This window comes from Apteryx rowi, unplaced genomic scaffold (genome assembly GCF_003343035.1).
Source record: "Apteryx rowi isolate R43461 unplaced genomic scaffold, aptRow1 scaffold_536, whole genome shotgun sequence".
Taxonomy (NCBI): Eukaryota; Metazoa; Chordata; class Aves; order Apterygiformes; family Apterygidae; genus Apteryx; species Apteryx rowi.
The window spans coordinates 133,087-150,140 of NW_020450801.1; the positions used below are offsets into that span (position 1 = coordinate 133,087).

The 17,054-nt window shown below is 39.7% G+C and overlaps 1 protein-coding gene across 1 annotated transcript in view; it reads left to right on the forward strand.

The window, feature by feature from the left end:
• Positions 1-17,054, forward strand: part of ARPP21 (cAMP regulated phosphoprotein 21) — a 147,448-nt gene that overhangs the window by 83,867 nt on the left and 46,527 nt on the right. Inside the window, exons 16-18 of the mRNA XM_026081051.1 lie at positions 2,801-3,031; positions 8,309-8,478; positions 13,268-13,528. Of these exons, the coding sequence (XP_025936836.1) occupies positions 2,801-3,031; positions 8,309-8,478; positions 13,268-13,528 (662 nt within the window). The remainder of the gene's footprint in view (positions 1-2,800; positions 3,032-8,308; positions 8,479-13,267; positions 13,529-17,054) is intronic.

The window sequence follows — 17,054 nt, forward strand, 5'->3', positions numbered from 1 at the left end:
GAGCAGAGTAAAAAGTTCAAATTCTTCAGCTATTAAATGTTAACCAAAGAAAATAGAGCAAGCCATGTTCTGTTGCTCACTAGCATTCGGAATATTGTAAAACTTGGGTGCCTCCTTTCTTGGCCCCTCCCTCACCTTCCCAGAAATTAAGCTGTTAAGACATTGAGGTAATTTTTCTGTTTCTTTTTCTTTCTTACAGCAGCTCAGAGTGGTGAATCTCTGAGAACACTTAAAAATATATTAATGGAAAGTGATGAGAATATGAAGGCTATTATTATGTCAACTGTGAAGCAGCAAAAAAATTATAGAACAGTCTAGAAGAAGTAGCCATCATTGCATACAGAAAAAAGGAAGATGGTTTGTGTAATGGGGGCAAGAATCTCATTTACTCAAAGTTCCTTTCAGAAGTCGTTAGCAAGACATCTCTCAATGTGAATCTGAATAAAGTCAGATAGCTCATTTTTTCATTCTCTGCAGCACTGAATTCATTATGTGGTGGTTTCTTATTCCAAATTTAGAAACTGTGAAAACAGCTAATCAGAGCTACAAGGACAAGATTAATTTTGTGTTAACTTCCAAACATTAGTGTTGGAATTTACTTGGCTTAATATGTCTAGACTTAAAATGATAGGAAATAAGTTGTAATAATGAAAAAAATTAAAATAGATTGTTCTTATACAGGTTAAATGAGGGCAAAAGTGGTTAAGTAATAACTTTTGGGGTTATTTTGAAAATATGCAAAAATTGCTGAAATTGTTTTGAGTCTTGTTTGCTTTCTTTCAAAACCACAAACTTCATCTACTGGCATAGAAGAGCAGATCTCTGATCTTTTAAGGCAGCCATTTTCAATGCTATCATTGCAGCTGATGTGTGGTGATGGCTTCAGAGATTGTCCTACTACCGCTTAGCATTTGATAAGTGTATCTGAAGTCATTACACTCCTTTGGCTTTTAACATTCAGAAGTTGGTATAGATCAATCTGCGATTCTGCCATAAAAACAGCTGAAAGGAAAAGAATTGAATGTCAGAGGCACCATCTTCTTCTCTGCTCACAGCATTTCTTTAGAATAGCACAAAATGGGCAGAGAGAGGAGTCCTGATTGAGGTTTGATATTACTGACATGCTTGGAAATACTAACGAGGGGTTTCTGGAATCTCATCATTGCTCCTGCATCTCCGGATAGCTTCAAATCTGTCAAATTCAGTAGATGAAGAAAAAGAGGAAAAAGAAAAGCTAGAACTCCAAGAAGCAACATGAAATGAATGTAGAAGAGCTAGCTGAATGCAGGGAAAGAAATGGTAGTTGCTACAGGAGGAAAATGAAACTCCTGCAGTTGCATTTGCATTTGAAAATACTGCATGTAGCTTGCTGAGGATGTCCTCCAAGAGTATCTCTGCCGATTGTAGAAACACTGAAAACTGAATGATCCAATAAATAAAAATAGCCCTGCAGGAATAACCTTTCTGAATTTCCAGCCTCAGCCTACACTGAGAGGAAAAAATACAGCCACTAATACAGCTTTGGAGTACACTGCAGAAATTAAAAAAATCTTCTGAAATTGCTATTACCTTCTTGATTAGCTGTTGGAGAGGCAGATTTGGGGGTTTGCCAATGACAAGTTGTGCACAGTTCAGAAAGATGGCCGTCTCTATAGTAACTACCATCTGGATATGAAGTTTGAAAAAGATGGATAAAAACATTTATCAGCTTTTACACAGCAATCCACAGTAATCTGTGGAAAGACCCTACACTTGTTAGTTGGTATACCTTGTACAAATAAAACTTGTTTTGCTCTAATTATGAGGGAAGAAATGAATTCCAATAAGGACTTTGCTAAGAATGAATCAGAGACTCCAAGTAGTCCAATACTGGGTCCTCCAGAAGTATCCCAAATATGAAGGCTGTAATTTGCCCTCTGAATGGGAAGAGAAGTTTGTTAAAACCTAAGTTTGTGTTCCATCCTTCCTTTCAGTCTGTATCTGCAGGAGGAAGATTTAAGATGCAAAGGCAGTGCACATAAGTAAATAAATAAGTTTCAATTTAGATGCATCTTACTTCCAGGAAGAAGCATCCATACAGACATTTGCTTTCATACCTCCTGTATATTTGCCTTCACTTCCTGCTTTAAGCAATGTGTTTATCTGAGCCTTACATTCTCAGTGAGATTCTTGTCATTACTGCATCAAAGAAATGGAAATTTAATCAAGTAAAATCTCTGAAGTTTGTAAATTATATTTGAGTTTTAAAAGAATGTGACCCTTCATCCTTCCAGGCATTACTGCACTGTTTTAGCACATTTGATTTAATTTGATTGAACACTTATAATAGGATAGGTGCTGAAAAATCAAAGTGGAAAAAATGTTAGGTAGCTATGAGTTAATATAAAATATAGCACAGCTACCCAGTCACTTGACTGAGAACTCAGTTGCTGTTTTTCTTATAGGAAACTTTCTTATAGAAAACTTTATTTTTTTCCATTTATAAACCCTGTGTTTAACTTCTACACTTTACGAACCGATACCTTTGCTTTATAAATACATACTGAACTTTTTGTGTTCTGTTTGATAAAACCATTTTCTGGCTGGGGAGGAGAGCAGACTTTGCAGGGGGGGAAGATAGTCTTTTAAATCATGCAAATCCCATTGAATACTGAGTTCAGTGGGGAGTGAACACCCCCGCTCCGCTCTGGTGGGCATGGCCTCGTGTTTGCTTTTGCGGTGTTTGAAGACTATCCCCATGTATGTGACGTGTGACGGGGACTGGGGGTCCACTGTAACCATGGCTCTGTCTCTGTGTTAGGCTCAGAGTCTTCCAGCAGTGCTGGCTCCTCAGGATCCCTGTCACGACTACATCAGCCTCTCCAAAGTGCACCTCTTGTCCCTGGAGTGACCGCCAGCTCTTCGGGCAGTGTGTCCTACGCTGAGAACGGGATGAGCGGCCAGGTAGCATCCAGCAACACCAGCTATATCATTCTTCCACTTGAAGCTGCAGGGATACCGCCTGGCAGTATCCTTCTCAACCCGCACACAGGTCAGTCAGGTTCTCTCCCAAAACATACTGCCCTTTAATATTTCCAATGCCATCTGTGGAATGAGAAAATTTCTCGTTTCTAGAGATGCTTTACTTCAGGCACCTTATGCGGAAGAAAATGGCTATTTTGTACAGAAAGGAGATTTGGCAGGTTGTTTTTAGAGCTGCTGGTAAATCTGCAGTGGCTTTCTGAGGATGTCATGGCATAGCCAGTGGGAAATGATACATAACATTATACTCCTGCAGTCCCACACAACGGCTAGATCTTGTAAAGTCCGGGCACTCCTTGGTTGTGAATCCTCTGAGATCTCATTAACTTTAGTAAGGAGATAAAGTCCTCCATAATGAACCTTGCTGAGATATGGGGCAACTGAAATCCAATGCTCCAAATTTTAGAGATTATGCTTAACAGCAGAAGAATTACAGAAGGCTTAGAGGCTGCATCTGAATTAGCACTTCAGAGTTAATTTTCTTACGCGAGCTATGTGATTAGCAATTGTATTTAAATTGGAAGTTTTGTGAAAAAGAAAGTTCTAATCTCTTCAATTCTGTGTCGCTCTGGTAGTTAGCAGTACAGAGGCATGCAAATGAGGCACTTGCTGTCGTCTGAGCACTGTGTACACTTCAGAAACCACTCAGCTTGAACTTGAGTGCTTGCTGAAAGTCTAAGGCAATTTGTTATCTCCTTGGTTTAGATGAAATCCAGGTAATGTTACACTATTACTCCGCACAGTATTGTACTGACAGCTTTAAAAAGGTTCAGAGAGGTTGAGACTGTGATGCTTCTTCAGTGATTTGGACTATTTCAGTGACCATGACTAGCTATTCTGCCGTCCTTAGCTGAGTTATGCTGGGTTTAAAATAGCAAAGCATACAGTGCACTGAATTTTCCATTATAGAGAGCTGAGAGTAAGGCCAAAATACTTCAAAAGTCCTTAATGGAACATTCAGGAGCTCTTTATTTGGAGATTTTTCTTTATACCTAAGTCCTTATGTATATTATATTTCTCTATTTGGATATTTTGGTACCAAGGAATAAAGCTTATATATAAGCCCACTGCCAGAAATACCTCTGTAGTCAGAATGCAATCAAGAAAAACTGAAAGTTGAGGAATTTCAGAAAAACATAGTCTTTAAAAACTATTAAAGCAAGCGTTCCATAAACATATAGAGTAGTGGCTAGGTCTCATCAATATATATCGGCATACGTAAAATCAGAAAGGAGTAAGCTTTTTGTAAAGTTTATCCTATTTACATGTAGTTTTTTCAAGCTATTACATTCTTAATATGAGAGCCTAATACTGACTGCATAAGTGAGGTTTTTATACATTTCTTGAAAACTGAAGTATGGGAGAGGACTGAACATGGGAGAAGGGCATAAGCCAAAACCATCATTATTAATTTATTCATTTCTATTGTGCTTGCAGTTGACAGTTCTGTCTGTAGCACTGAAATTTCTTGGTCAATACAAAAGAAGGCATTTTGAATACAATGTGGTCCCCTTTTATACAAAATCAGCAGGCTTGGGCAGAAATCCATCCATAATTCAGTTGATAGGACTGAGTGAAACAAGTGAAAGGAACTGCTACTGCTTCCAGCCACACTACTAGCTCTACTACTAGGTCGTGTGTGTACCTGACCATGGCAAGGATGGAGACCACCACACTTGCAGGCCAGCAGAGCTGTTTAAGTGGAACATCTCCAACATGTTTTGTAGGTTTAGCAATTTGTGTTGGCTAGCTCGTATTTTTCCCTGGTAACAAGGGAGTTTTTATGTCTACCATGGATATAGTGCCTTTCATTACTGTCACTAGAAGAGAGTACCTGGTCTCTCCTCCTAGCGTGCCTTGTTGTCCTCCGAGGCGTAACTGAGAGTTCTGTGTGTGTTGAATGTTTAATGTTCAGAGAGCGAGTGTTTTCTGTAAAAACAATTATATGTTTGGGGGGGGGGGTTAAACTGTTTTGTTTCTGTAGCTGATTTGTAAATATAGACATAATAAAGAAAACAGAAGGGGCAAGTTCTTTTAAAGAATGAAATTCTTGTCTCAGACATATAGCTTTGCATTGCCACCTGTTCTGGAAGTCAGGCTATACTGTAATGTCTGCTGCGTTTTTAACATGCAGCAAAATACGTGCTACAAATTTGCCACTCTTTGGGCTCAGAATCTTTGCATCTTATTACAATTACATTACAAAAGAAACTCCATAGGGAGGAGACTTAGAGATTGCTAGATGCTGTGCTCGACTATCAAAGTGATGGATGCTGTCAGAAACAGCTGAAGAGAAGACAGTTTAAAGAAAATGAAAAAGAAGCTTTGTTTCCTGTAATGAATAGATTTTCTTTCCCTGTGTAACATCATTCTTTAGCTCTTTTTTCTCTTCTTGCAGAGTGCTTACTTCCAGTCTTCTTCTCTTTTGATCCTAGCACCATGTCCTTTAAAGATCTTTGCTTCCTTTCACACTACATAGACACTGGCTGTGCAAGCCTCTAATGGCATCAGGAGATGCTGTTATTCTCTTCCAGCTCTGATTATACCTCTCAGCTCCTTTCAGGTGTTGGCAATCCACATTCTTTCCTTAACTATATTCAGTTTCCTTTGATTAGTCTCCTCCACTTTACCCTTCCTTCTCTTTCCCCAAATGTAGAAGCTTCTGGCTATTTTGGGGAAAGGAGATCATTTATGCAGCTATGTTGTTTTGCTCTTGATTTCACCCACTTCACCAGTCTGTTTTACCATTTAAAGGATTCTTCTTGACATGCTCTCTGACATAACCCCTTCAACAATTAAGAGCATTTACGTTTCATTCTTACTCCTTTGAATGACACCACAATCTTTGCCCTACTGTCAAGGCCACAGTTCATAACTTACAAATGTCTTTCTTATTACCATTTGATCTCTTCTTTTCACTTCCTATTCCAAGATTTCTTCATATTAGGTCTTTTTTTCATCTTTATTAACATTGCTACCTTTTCTCTTTCAGTCCTGTCATCTTTCATTGTGCCATGGGAAATGTTCTTTAGTGTTTCCCTTGAGCACCTGGCACAGACTTCAGGAATCCGTTACCCTCGTCACCCACTTTGGGTCCCAGCAGCCCACTTGCGCCTTTTTGGAATTCTTTTCTCTTTAAGCCTCTGCCTCTGTGGTTCTCCCTGTGGACAGCAGAACTTGGTGTTTCCATTCTAGACATTTATTCTTTGCAGCTCTGGGCCTCATTATTTGCCAGCAGGGTCATAGTTGATGCTCGGGAAGGAGATCATCTTTAAGAAACCTCCTCTTTCGCTCTCTCTTTTTACGTTCAGTGGGACTTAAATCTCCCAAATCTGTGAGGAGACACCAGTTAGAAGCACAGATATGTGAAATGCTACTCCAAAGGATCATCTCAGCCTTCCCAAATCTCCTAAATTACTTCTGGAGCCTAAGACTCCAGTCTAGGGAAAAAACAATTTCTCTATGCTCTCCAGGCCGTTTTCACCCAGTGTCTTCGCCGCCCCAGGCAGGAAATCGAGTGCACAGAACTGACATATGCTTTGCTTTCACTCACTTCACTCAATACTTTCCTCACAGTGAGCGTGAGACATGCCTCATATGTGATATGGTGACTTAATCCAGAAAGTGATGATCCTTTAAAGAGAGAAGGCAAGGTTTCTTTAGTTAGTTCTTCAATACAGTTCTGACACATGATTATTAAAAAGGAGGAGGGGAAAGAAGCAGTCTGAAGAACAGGCAGAACAGGTAGGGACACTTGTGGTATAAAAATGAGAAGTTCCTTATTTCGCTAATGCATTCTGAATTATCAGATTCATCCAGGTCTCCCTTTTTATCTCAAGTATTCCTATTTCTGTTTACCTACCTTAAATACTGTCAATCAAATGCTAAAATTTACTTTTGTTTGTAAATATATATCATCCCTTTGATTTATGAATTTATGATGGAAGTGAAAAGAGAACTGAAGTCATGGAAAATGTTTTGCCGACCCAGGGATTCCATTTCTTTTTTGTTCATAAGACAATGATGCAAGACTTAGGCAAAGATAAATCTTTACAAACATTGGTTTTGCAAGTTTGCTTTCTCCAGCTAAAATATCTGAAGCAAAGAGATCAATAATTTATATGTTGTTATGTATGTACCAAATTCTACCCTCAGAGGAACTTTGGACACAATTTGTCCTATATATGACAAATTTTCCAAGACATTTTAAGTGCTTCTTCTTTGATAACTCCCTGTGCTGTCTCCTCTAATTACTTAGGGTACAGCTCTCGGAAGTACAGCATTACGTTATTCAAATATGGAATTATATTAGTAACAAGGTTTTTGTTTCTTTCCATATGAACTACAGTGTGTTGGAAGTAGTCGTATACATTTCACTGCTATTGCTTGAGAAGAAAATGCGCATGAATATCCACTACCTCTAGTGTTTGTTCCAAAGTTCAATTTTAGCATTAATTACTTCCATCGTTAAATGACTTCAAGTAACCATAGCACCTGAATCATCATATAGTCATGGCAACCTTCCACTCATTCCTTGGAAATAAGTACTGCCAAAGCAAATGGGCGTTCTGGCAGTAGCTGAAGGAGTTAAGAATTATGGCTTCATTTGTGTCATTCATAGCCATACCATCAAGCTCATGTGTTCTCTATTTTAATCACTGATTTAATTGTTTGATACTGTAAAACTGTAATTTTATCATCTTAGTCCTGTTTCTGCTTCACTGTGTTGTAAGCCTATGATTGTACACTTCTGCGCATACCCTCTCTCTCTCTGCCTGCCTTTATCCCTGTGTTTCAAGTTCTTCACAGTGGCTTGAAAATTTGGAGGAAACAACCCTGGAGTGCTTGGGAGCAGAATTCACTGGGAACCCCCCAGGCTAATTCTGTTGATTCCTCTCTTCCCATGTTGTGCTGACCAGGCAAAAAGCTATGGAGATGACTGAAAAAGCCACATAGAGGTTTTTTTTTTTCTTATCTAGACACTGCCAGTTGACATGTGATGTACATAGAAGCATTAGATTTTGACTCTCTCTGGTGAAATTAAAAAAAAGATGCCAGCTTTATGTTAAATTGCAGTTCTGTAATAGAAGCTAACTGCCTTTCCTGCAAAAAATAGATAGCTGATACTATAATGAGGCATTGAGAGTAAAGAGCACTTTATTGTAGCAGATCAGTTAAAGATTGATCAGTTAAAGCAAGCTGTCAGTAAATATGTGGTTGTATAATTTCATATGGTAAATACTGCATTCTTGACAGTGTTCAGCAAAGGGAGTGTGTCTTGTTTCAGGCCAACCGTTTGTAAATCCTGATGGGACCCCGGCAATATACAATCCTCCCAGTGGCCAGCAGACAATGAGGAGCCAGATGGTCGGACAGTCCCAGCAACAGCCTTCATCCCAACAGCCTCAGCAGGTTCAGCAGCCACAGCAGCAAATTGCAAGTCACCTGGTCACACAGGTAGGTGTCGTGGCCATTGAAAAGGGAGAGGAAGCTCTCGCTGATACTCAGGATGACCTGAGAGGAGGGAAGGAAGCAGCTAAACAAAAATGTCAGGATGTTCTTCCTTTCTTTTGAAACAAATGTGTCCCACAATCGCTGATATTTTCAACATGGATGAAGCAGAGGGAGAGGAAAAATTTATTTCATCCAAGGGATGCTTTCGTTTTGAAAGGAACTGTTAAGGTGGTTAGTGTAGGACAACAATAATCTTTAAACTTCTTTTGCAAAAAAATTGCCACGTAAGTGAAAGCTGAAGTGTTCCTTTTCAGACTAGTGCACTCTGTAATTCTGTAGAAAGTGCTGAGATTGGAGGAGTGGTAGTACATATATCTTTACTGATTCTTTGCTGACCACCTTTCCAAGACTTTGAAAATAAAAGCATACAAATATTCATTCTCTCTCCTTTCAAATGATTAATTACTTTTCATATTTCTTCTATTTTTATCGATGTGTAGGTTTATATTATACTGATATAATAGGAACACTCTTGGTAAATTTGAACCCTAATGCTAGTAGACCATTAGCAATTCTGTCCTTCTGATTTTCTAAAATTTGACACTACCGTTCTCATTATGCAATTCTCCTGTTTCAGTAGGAAGTTGTTTCATGCAATGTAAATACAGGTTGCAAGAATACTTGAACAAAACGGACCTGGAGATTTTCATTACCACCATCCCTGAGGTTAACTACTGAACACTGTTTCTTGAGTGTAACTTCTGCCAAGCTGAGGGCAGAATTCGAACCTGTTTATGGTAATGTAGGAGGGGAGGAGAGGGAATTTGAACTGTAACCTTTCGCAGCAGTTTACTGCTTAAGGGATCTTTGAGGATCCTTGAGAACTCTAATTGTTCAGTGGCTCTGGCCAATCTTACTTCCTTGGATATCTCCTGACATGGTGTGAACTGTCAGGGTCCTTTCCGTGTCCCTTTTGCAGGCAGTGTGGTTGAGTTCAAAGACCATCAGGTACAACACAGGGCCCTACAAACTCTTCCATTTTGAGTTACATCAGGCCAAAGAAGTACTGTTGGGTAGCCCACTCTCAGAGCACACTTGCATCAAGAGGAAGACCCAAGGTCCTCTGCCTACACCCAAGCTGACTGGACATGACTCAACTCTGGTCAAGAAGCTTTGTAGGCACAGTCGTAGAGGGGAATGGCACAGTAGTTTGGGCACTGTGCCACAATGCTTCAACTCTCTGGCTCCTGGGCTGGACATGGCACGTGGCCAGCCATGACAGCATGTGGGCAGAAGAATTTGGATCTGTTTCAAATTTCAATTTGTAGCTTGTCTCCCTGCTCTGAGAGTGATCTGCAGACCAAAGGCAACTACTCCAGCAAGAATCTTACATCCTATCTACAAGCAGAGCAGTCAAGCTCTACTGTATATTTTGTGGGAGGTTATAATTTGGCACAATTTCATCCCAGATTACCCTGACAGTAAACTGTTTAAATTCAGTGAAGTTACTTTGATTTTACTGGGTTTGGACTAATGTTTATGGCTGTCGTTTCTTGATTTGGTCTCAGCAGGATTTAGAAGAAAAAGGTAGTACCAAACCTGTTTAACACTCAAGCAAATGAGACTAAAATGAAAGGAATAGTAAAGCTATTCCAAGGTAATAATGCTGTAGAAAATCTTTTTTTCACTTAGATAAACATCTTCTCCAAGCTGACAGGCCTGTATCTGTTGTTAGTTTGCAGTCTGTTCATTGTTAATCTTTTTAGCTATTATGTTCTGCCAAAGCAGCTTTACAATCATTATTCCTTTGCCTATGACAAACTCAAAGTTGTCAGTCGTTATGAGCAAAATTCAAATACACACTTATACAATGCTCTTCTCCCATTTTATCTCTGTAAATTAAATGTAAAATCATGTTTTGACTTTGCTTGACATCAGTAATAATAAGGTGTAGCTGTGGCTTTATTTTAGTCTATCGGACATCCAAATATATGAATATTGGCAAAAAATCTGTAATAAAGAATTGTATGGCATAAAGCTGAAATGAAGACTAAAATCACAGTAACCAACTTCTAGTATTCTGGCTGGTAATGAGTCACCTGCATTTTCAGAGCAGTGTTTGAGGCCATTGTTCTCAATAACAGAGCTTGTTGTTGTTTTTGTTGTTATCTTTCTCTGAGTGGGTTGTATTTATTGTCTTTCATTGTATTTATTTTGCAGCCTGTTCAGGCAATGCAGCCATCTTCTCAGTCAGTCCAATATCCAGCAGTTTCTTATCCTCCCCAGCATCTCCTGCCAGTCTCTCCAACGCAGCAGTTTTCTGTGGTACTAAAGATTTTTTTTTTCTTTCCTTGAGGTGGAAGAGGGGTGTGGGAGGTAGAGCCTGTGCATGCTGGGGGAGCCTCTGAAGAGGACGGCAAGGGGCATTTCACGTGAAAGGCCCATCCAAATCCCCTTTGCCTTTACACTTCTGGTACTGACAAGCATTTTGTAAGAATATTCGCCCTGATTCTAGTCATCTCACTGGGATGATGGAAGTTAGGAGCAGGGCTCTTGATCTGGGTAGTGGAGCCTCCAGAAGACATTTTATTGTGTTTAGGATAGGAGGCTGTGTCTCTCCACTTCCTATCCAGGGAACATAAACTTGTGCATGTGAGATTTGAATATCCCCCTTTTCTGCCCACAAACACTGGAAAAGAGACCTCTAGAAATCATTATTTTATTTTACTTTATTTTATTTTCTTTGTATACTAAATCCACTGCCTGGATTTATTCCCTGCTCATACCAGAGCACTTGGAAAACAGAACACTGGTGAAACAGCTGCAGGTGTGATACACCATGCATCATGACAAAGTACTAATGGACATGTATAATAAAAATAAATAGAGTACACTTCTGGAGTCTGAATGTGGCATGATGCTTATAGAGATGAGATTATACAGTTGTAAAATGAAGCTGACATTTTAAGAGGCACCACATGATTTTTTTGTTGTTGTTGTTATTTTCTGTCTTGCTGTGGTAATTTTGTTCATGACTGATTTTCTCAAGGTAGAGATGTCACCTAGTCATAGTAAGAGATGGAAACGAAGCTGGATGTGTCCTTGCAGCTAAAATAGTATTAATACCTGATAGATGAGCAGAGCCATTGAAGGGACAAGAAAATATGTTCTGTGCAGAGCAAAAGTTTTCTATCTCAGTGCTAACTCTATTGAAAAGTATCTTGCAGACATCTCAGGTTGTTCTAGTGATAGTCAGAGCTAGGCTAATGCTTTTTAGTAGCTGATTTAATAATGAAACCTCACCTCCTTTATGAAACTGTTGTTCAATGTTATTCACTTTTATTCACTGTTGCTCACTTTCGTCAAGTATTGAATTACTATCTTTTATGTACATTACATTCTACACACAATGTATAACCTGTAGTGTTTAAAAGCTCTTAGTTCCTATTAGGCAAATTCAGTGACATTTCAGGCTCAATGAAGTTTCTCACTGAGCTTGTTTGCAGTCATTTGCCATCCAGGCAAGGAACATGCTAAGAGATCAGACAACTTTATGTGCCTAAATATGGGTGTGGGGTGATGCTAAAGTTAATAACTACACTTTCTTATACTACCTGAAGATCTAGCCACGGGTGTTTAAAATGTTTGCCCATGGTATCTGTTTGCAGAACGGAAAAGCAAGTCTCTGTGGAGCAAAAGTTTACAGCCTTGCTCTCCACAAAGCATTCATTTTTTTTCTATTTTAAGTTTCCTGTGCTAGAATAGTTTTGGAGAATGAATACAACAGTTGTCCATGAAGTAAAACAGTTGTCAAGACAATAAAAGAGGTTCCTTTAAAAAAATAACATGGCTAAGTGAAAAGGGTTTTATAGTGTTTATTCGCTGTCCATGAGGGAGTGTAAGGAAGGGACTGTAGCCTGCATGTTAACACACAGTTCTTGCTGAATAGAATACATTTTGATATTGAGTATTTAAGTCTTATAATACAGGCACAAATGAGAGGCATAGAACCACATTTGGAAACCTTTTCAAGTAGAATAGACCTGAGAGAGTTGATTTTATGTGTCTTATTGCAAGACTGGACAAATATCCTTGTATCCTTGTATCATTACCAACATGTAGTGAGACTTAGATCCATTGACTTAATTTGGTATGCTCATCCTACCAGAGATTTTTTTTTTGCCCTCCAGTCAAATAAAGTACCTGTTTCTTACCACCACTGAATAAAAAGCCTTGAAATATCAGCTGGAGGCTTAGCTTATTTACCTTCTCTATATTTTCAACCTGGGATTTTCAAAACAGTCCAAAAAGAAAAAGGACTGCACCTGAATCCTGCTGAATTCCTCTTAGGATCATTTTGAAACACAGGTGAAATTACCAGCATGTCTTTGACTGAGGCATCCTGTGTTTAGGAGAGGAGGTATTCACTTATTTTCATGGCCTTTATATTTAAAATGTCTTCTTTTGAAAGCTATGAAGTTCACCTGTCATTTGGGGAAAAAAAGAAAAAAGGGGGAGGGAGGGTAAGAGCCAAAATAATGGGCTTTTGTGCCAAGTGATGCCATTCACCTTAAATCTAGAAGTCTTCGTCAAAGCATTTGTAGTGATTTTTGCTTTTAATTGTCTCCATTTTTGTAGCTATCCTTGCATAATATGGCAGTTATCTGAGCTGGGTTTGTTCATTTTTCCCTGTCTCTCATGCTCTGTTTGAACCTATTTTGTTTTGCTAATTTGTGTAAGTGTCTGCTATAGGCATCATGTTTATTGTCTTCTACTGACTTTTGCCCTGCAGCGAGATGACATGACAACACAATTTAACCAGATGAGCTTAAGTCGTCAATCATCGGGAGACAACCCTGAATCGCCTCCTGGTCCTATCTACCCATCACCGATTTTGCAGCAGCCGGCCCAGCAGCCAGGTTACATCGTGGCCTCACCAAGCCAGCAGCTCCCCGCAGGCGGTTTCACAGGCTCGGGGCCACCGGTGTCCCAGCAAGTGCTGCAGCCTCCGCCGCCGCCCCAGGGCTACGTGCAGCAGCCACCACCCGCTCAGGTAGGCAAAACCTCCTTCCATGCTGCCAGTTTGCCAGCTGGCTCGCTAGACCATGAAAAAGAAAATACAAAAAATACTCTGAATTCTAGAACTTTTTTTTTCCTGGGTAAAAGCTTAGCAGATTTTTAGGCAGCAGGAAACTTGCAAAGCTTCTAGCATTTCCTGGGTTTCAGCAATTCTTTCCCTATCCCCAAACCATTTTCTGAACATATGTTTATACTGCAGTTCACATCTGCACATGAATATGAAGGAGGAGGGTGAGCAAATATCTGGAGTCCTTTTTCCCTGTATATATACCGAAAGAGCAACATACACATCAGTGCAGGTAGCCGTTAATCATATTTAATTGACTTGAACATGTGAGATGTCACAGATCAGTAATTTTTACTGTCTTCCTGAAGACTGATTATGTTTTACTGTTCACTACCAAACATCTCTGCTTGTCTCCTGGGTACCTTTACAGAATATTGAAAGTGATTACTGTCAAGAAGTAAAATGCACAGATGACTTCCTGGCCCATTTTCAAGGTATACACTTTAAAAGGCCAAATTTCTTTATCTAATTATAGATAACTTCATTTAAACTCTACTCTTAAATGGTATTAATAGTATTTTTCCTGTTTTCATTTTATTCTTTAGAAGAAAACTTTTGAAAAATAAAGTAAAAAAAATTCTCATGGATTTTTTTAATGTAAAATTAATTTAAACCCTACTGTTTTTTCCTTGCCACTTCTTATTGAAAATCTGCAATTGTCTTTGTTACAGTGACTGTGTATTGCCACAGTAATGAAGAATTTGTACTGTTGTAATGTTTTATCTGACCTGGAAATCCAGTGCCTCACTAATTAACAATAAAAGAAATCTGAAGAATACTGTATGTTCACACCCCATAGAGCACTATGACACCCATTGTTTCTGTATTTAGAAATTATGCAGCCATTTTTCTGAGAGAAGGCTTGCAAAAGATAATTTTAAAAGGGGTAAAATTCAGCATAATGTAGTGGATTTTTTATTAATAATATTGCTCGAAATACTTTTTGCTGTTTGCCACCTGTAGAAATTGTTGTGAATTTTGAAAGAGAAAATGACCTGAAAAGCAGCAGTTCCCCTTTTCTTCCCCTGCATGCCATTTTCCTGTCCAGAATATATTATCTCACCGGGTAAGTAGAGAGCTGTCCAGCGTTCTTTGCTTATATATAACCCTGGCTGCCCTACATGTTTTCAAGCATCATTTAATCAAACCCCATGACACTTCTAGTGAACCGGATGAATATGAGCACCTCCATTTTGCAAGCTGTCATTGCAGCAAGCGAAGTGACATGCTCACAGCCATGCGGGCTACAATTTACTGTGGGAGCTAACAGGGCTGCAGTCCTTAGTGCTGCCTAGCACAGCCTGCGTGCTCCTTGTCACAGGGCTGCGCAACTTCACCTCTCCTCTCTGAGCTGAGATCAGGTTTGCATCCTTGCCTAGAAGTCTGCATTAGAGCTCCTCGGTTGTTTTTGTGGATCCTACTTGTTTGCATTTGCGTAGCAGTGCCTGCCTGCGTGTGGCTGTGCATTTATAATCCTGGAGTAGAGTGGTTGGTTTCACCCGTGTGAAAGAGCAAGGTTTCACACATAGTATAGCTTAAATGGTACTTTGTGAAATTGGTCTCCCTTGTTAATATTTGCTTTGTTGTTAATGGAGAGATAGGGAAACTTCTCAAGAGGACAAGTGATGAGGTGATGCCTTTTCACATGTGTATTCATAGGCTGGCACAGGACCAATGCCATACTACAGGTGTTTTTTAATGGCCACAGTCCCCGCTGTCTCTCTGTCGGTACCCATGTAGGCTACATTTGTGGGGTTTTGTCCTACATCATAACAGAAGAAAGTGGAAAGTTCCTGGGGGGGGAAACATTTTGGGGGCTTGCAGCAATCTTAGTAATTTCCTTGTGGAATCATTTGTCCTCTGGATAGGTAGAAAGGTGAGAAATTCTCTTTCAAAGCACTCAGCTTCTCCTGCATCCATTACACTGCGCAGACCATTCATCTCCAGTTTGTCACTGTTCCAAAAAATCAGTCTTGTCCTCATCCCAGATATCTGTGTGGAAGAGGGAGTGGGGGGGGCAGTCCCTGTTGCCCTTGTACATATACCGTGAAAGAGCAGCGGCCTTAGTCTGTTGCGGGGGCGAGCTCTTTGTGTCTGCATATGCATACACAGATCTGATCTACCTTTCAAGTTTTAATTCATTCTCTTCAGCCCTAGAATGCAGCACAGTAGTCTGGATACTGCTTGTTGCACATGCACCACAAACAGAGTCTCTCTCCTATAAAAAGATAAGCAAAGCATTGGGAAATCGGAGTTCCTCTGTTCTGACTTCCTGGACTAGCCTTAACAATTCATCCTGTTTACTATGCAGGGCACCTGGACCCTGACTCCCTGTATTGCCAGCAGCAAAACCTAGCCATAGCACTGGTTATTAGGCAATCTGAATCCCTTGTTACTCTTTGGAGATTAGATGCAACAGTAGGCAGCTCTTGGATGCCAAAGGAGGTGGTTTGAGGGAGGCTAAAAGAAAAAACAATAAAGATGTTAATGCATGCAGAATACTATATGATGTAATAATCAATGCAATGCAATCAATGTAAAAGCACTCTTGTATCTTAAAAGTTGCTGTTGAATTTATACCAGTGCAAAAGAGGTTTGACTAATGGCTAACTAGTTCCCATAAATGCATTGCTGACAAGGTTCTTGTAGTTTGGCTCTGGGGCTCTGTGTGCTATAGGAAAATATCAGAGCAATAAAAATTTGGGAAGAGGCCCTGTGAGTATGAACATTTCCTTTGGGAGGTGAAAGAAGGAGAAAGAAGAGCACTGCAAACCTGCCAACCCAAAGGTACTGCATTAAATTATTAACTCTTGTATTAAAGTTCAATTAAATATAGTTCTACAGCTGCTCTCCAAGATTCCCTCTCCCACTCTGTATCAAAAGCAGAAACAGGCTGATTTTAAAGTGATGTGGCTAAGAAGTGGTGAGAGGACCCCTTTTCTTTTCTTTTCTTTTCTTTTCTTTTCTTTTCTTTTCTTTTCTTATTCTTCCGCTTTCCTCACAGCAGTTCCCCAACTTAACAACAGATTGATGATTTAATAACCTGAAAATAAAGATCCGTCTTTGTTCAGCCAGTTGGCAAAATAAAGTAAAAGACAAACAAACAAAAAACTATAGTCCAAGTTTGCTGAAAGGGATTTTAGCAGCACATTCCTATTTGCTTTCTGTATCATAAATAGCAAACAGAATCACAGAATCACAGAATCACAGAATCACTGAGGTTGGAAGGGACCTCTGGAGATCATCTAGTCCAACCCCCCCTGCTCAAGCAGGGTCACCTAGAGCACATTGCACAGGATYGYRTCCAGGCGGGTTTTGAATATCTCCAGAGAAGGAGACTCCACCACCTCTCGGGGCAACCTGTTCCAGTGCTCTGTCACCCTCACAGTGAAAAAGTTTTTCCTCATGTTAAGATGGAAGTGTCTGTGTTTCA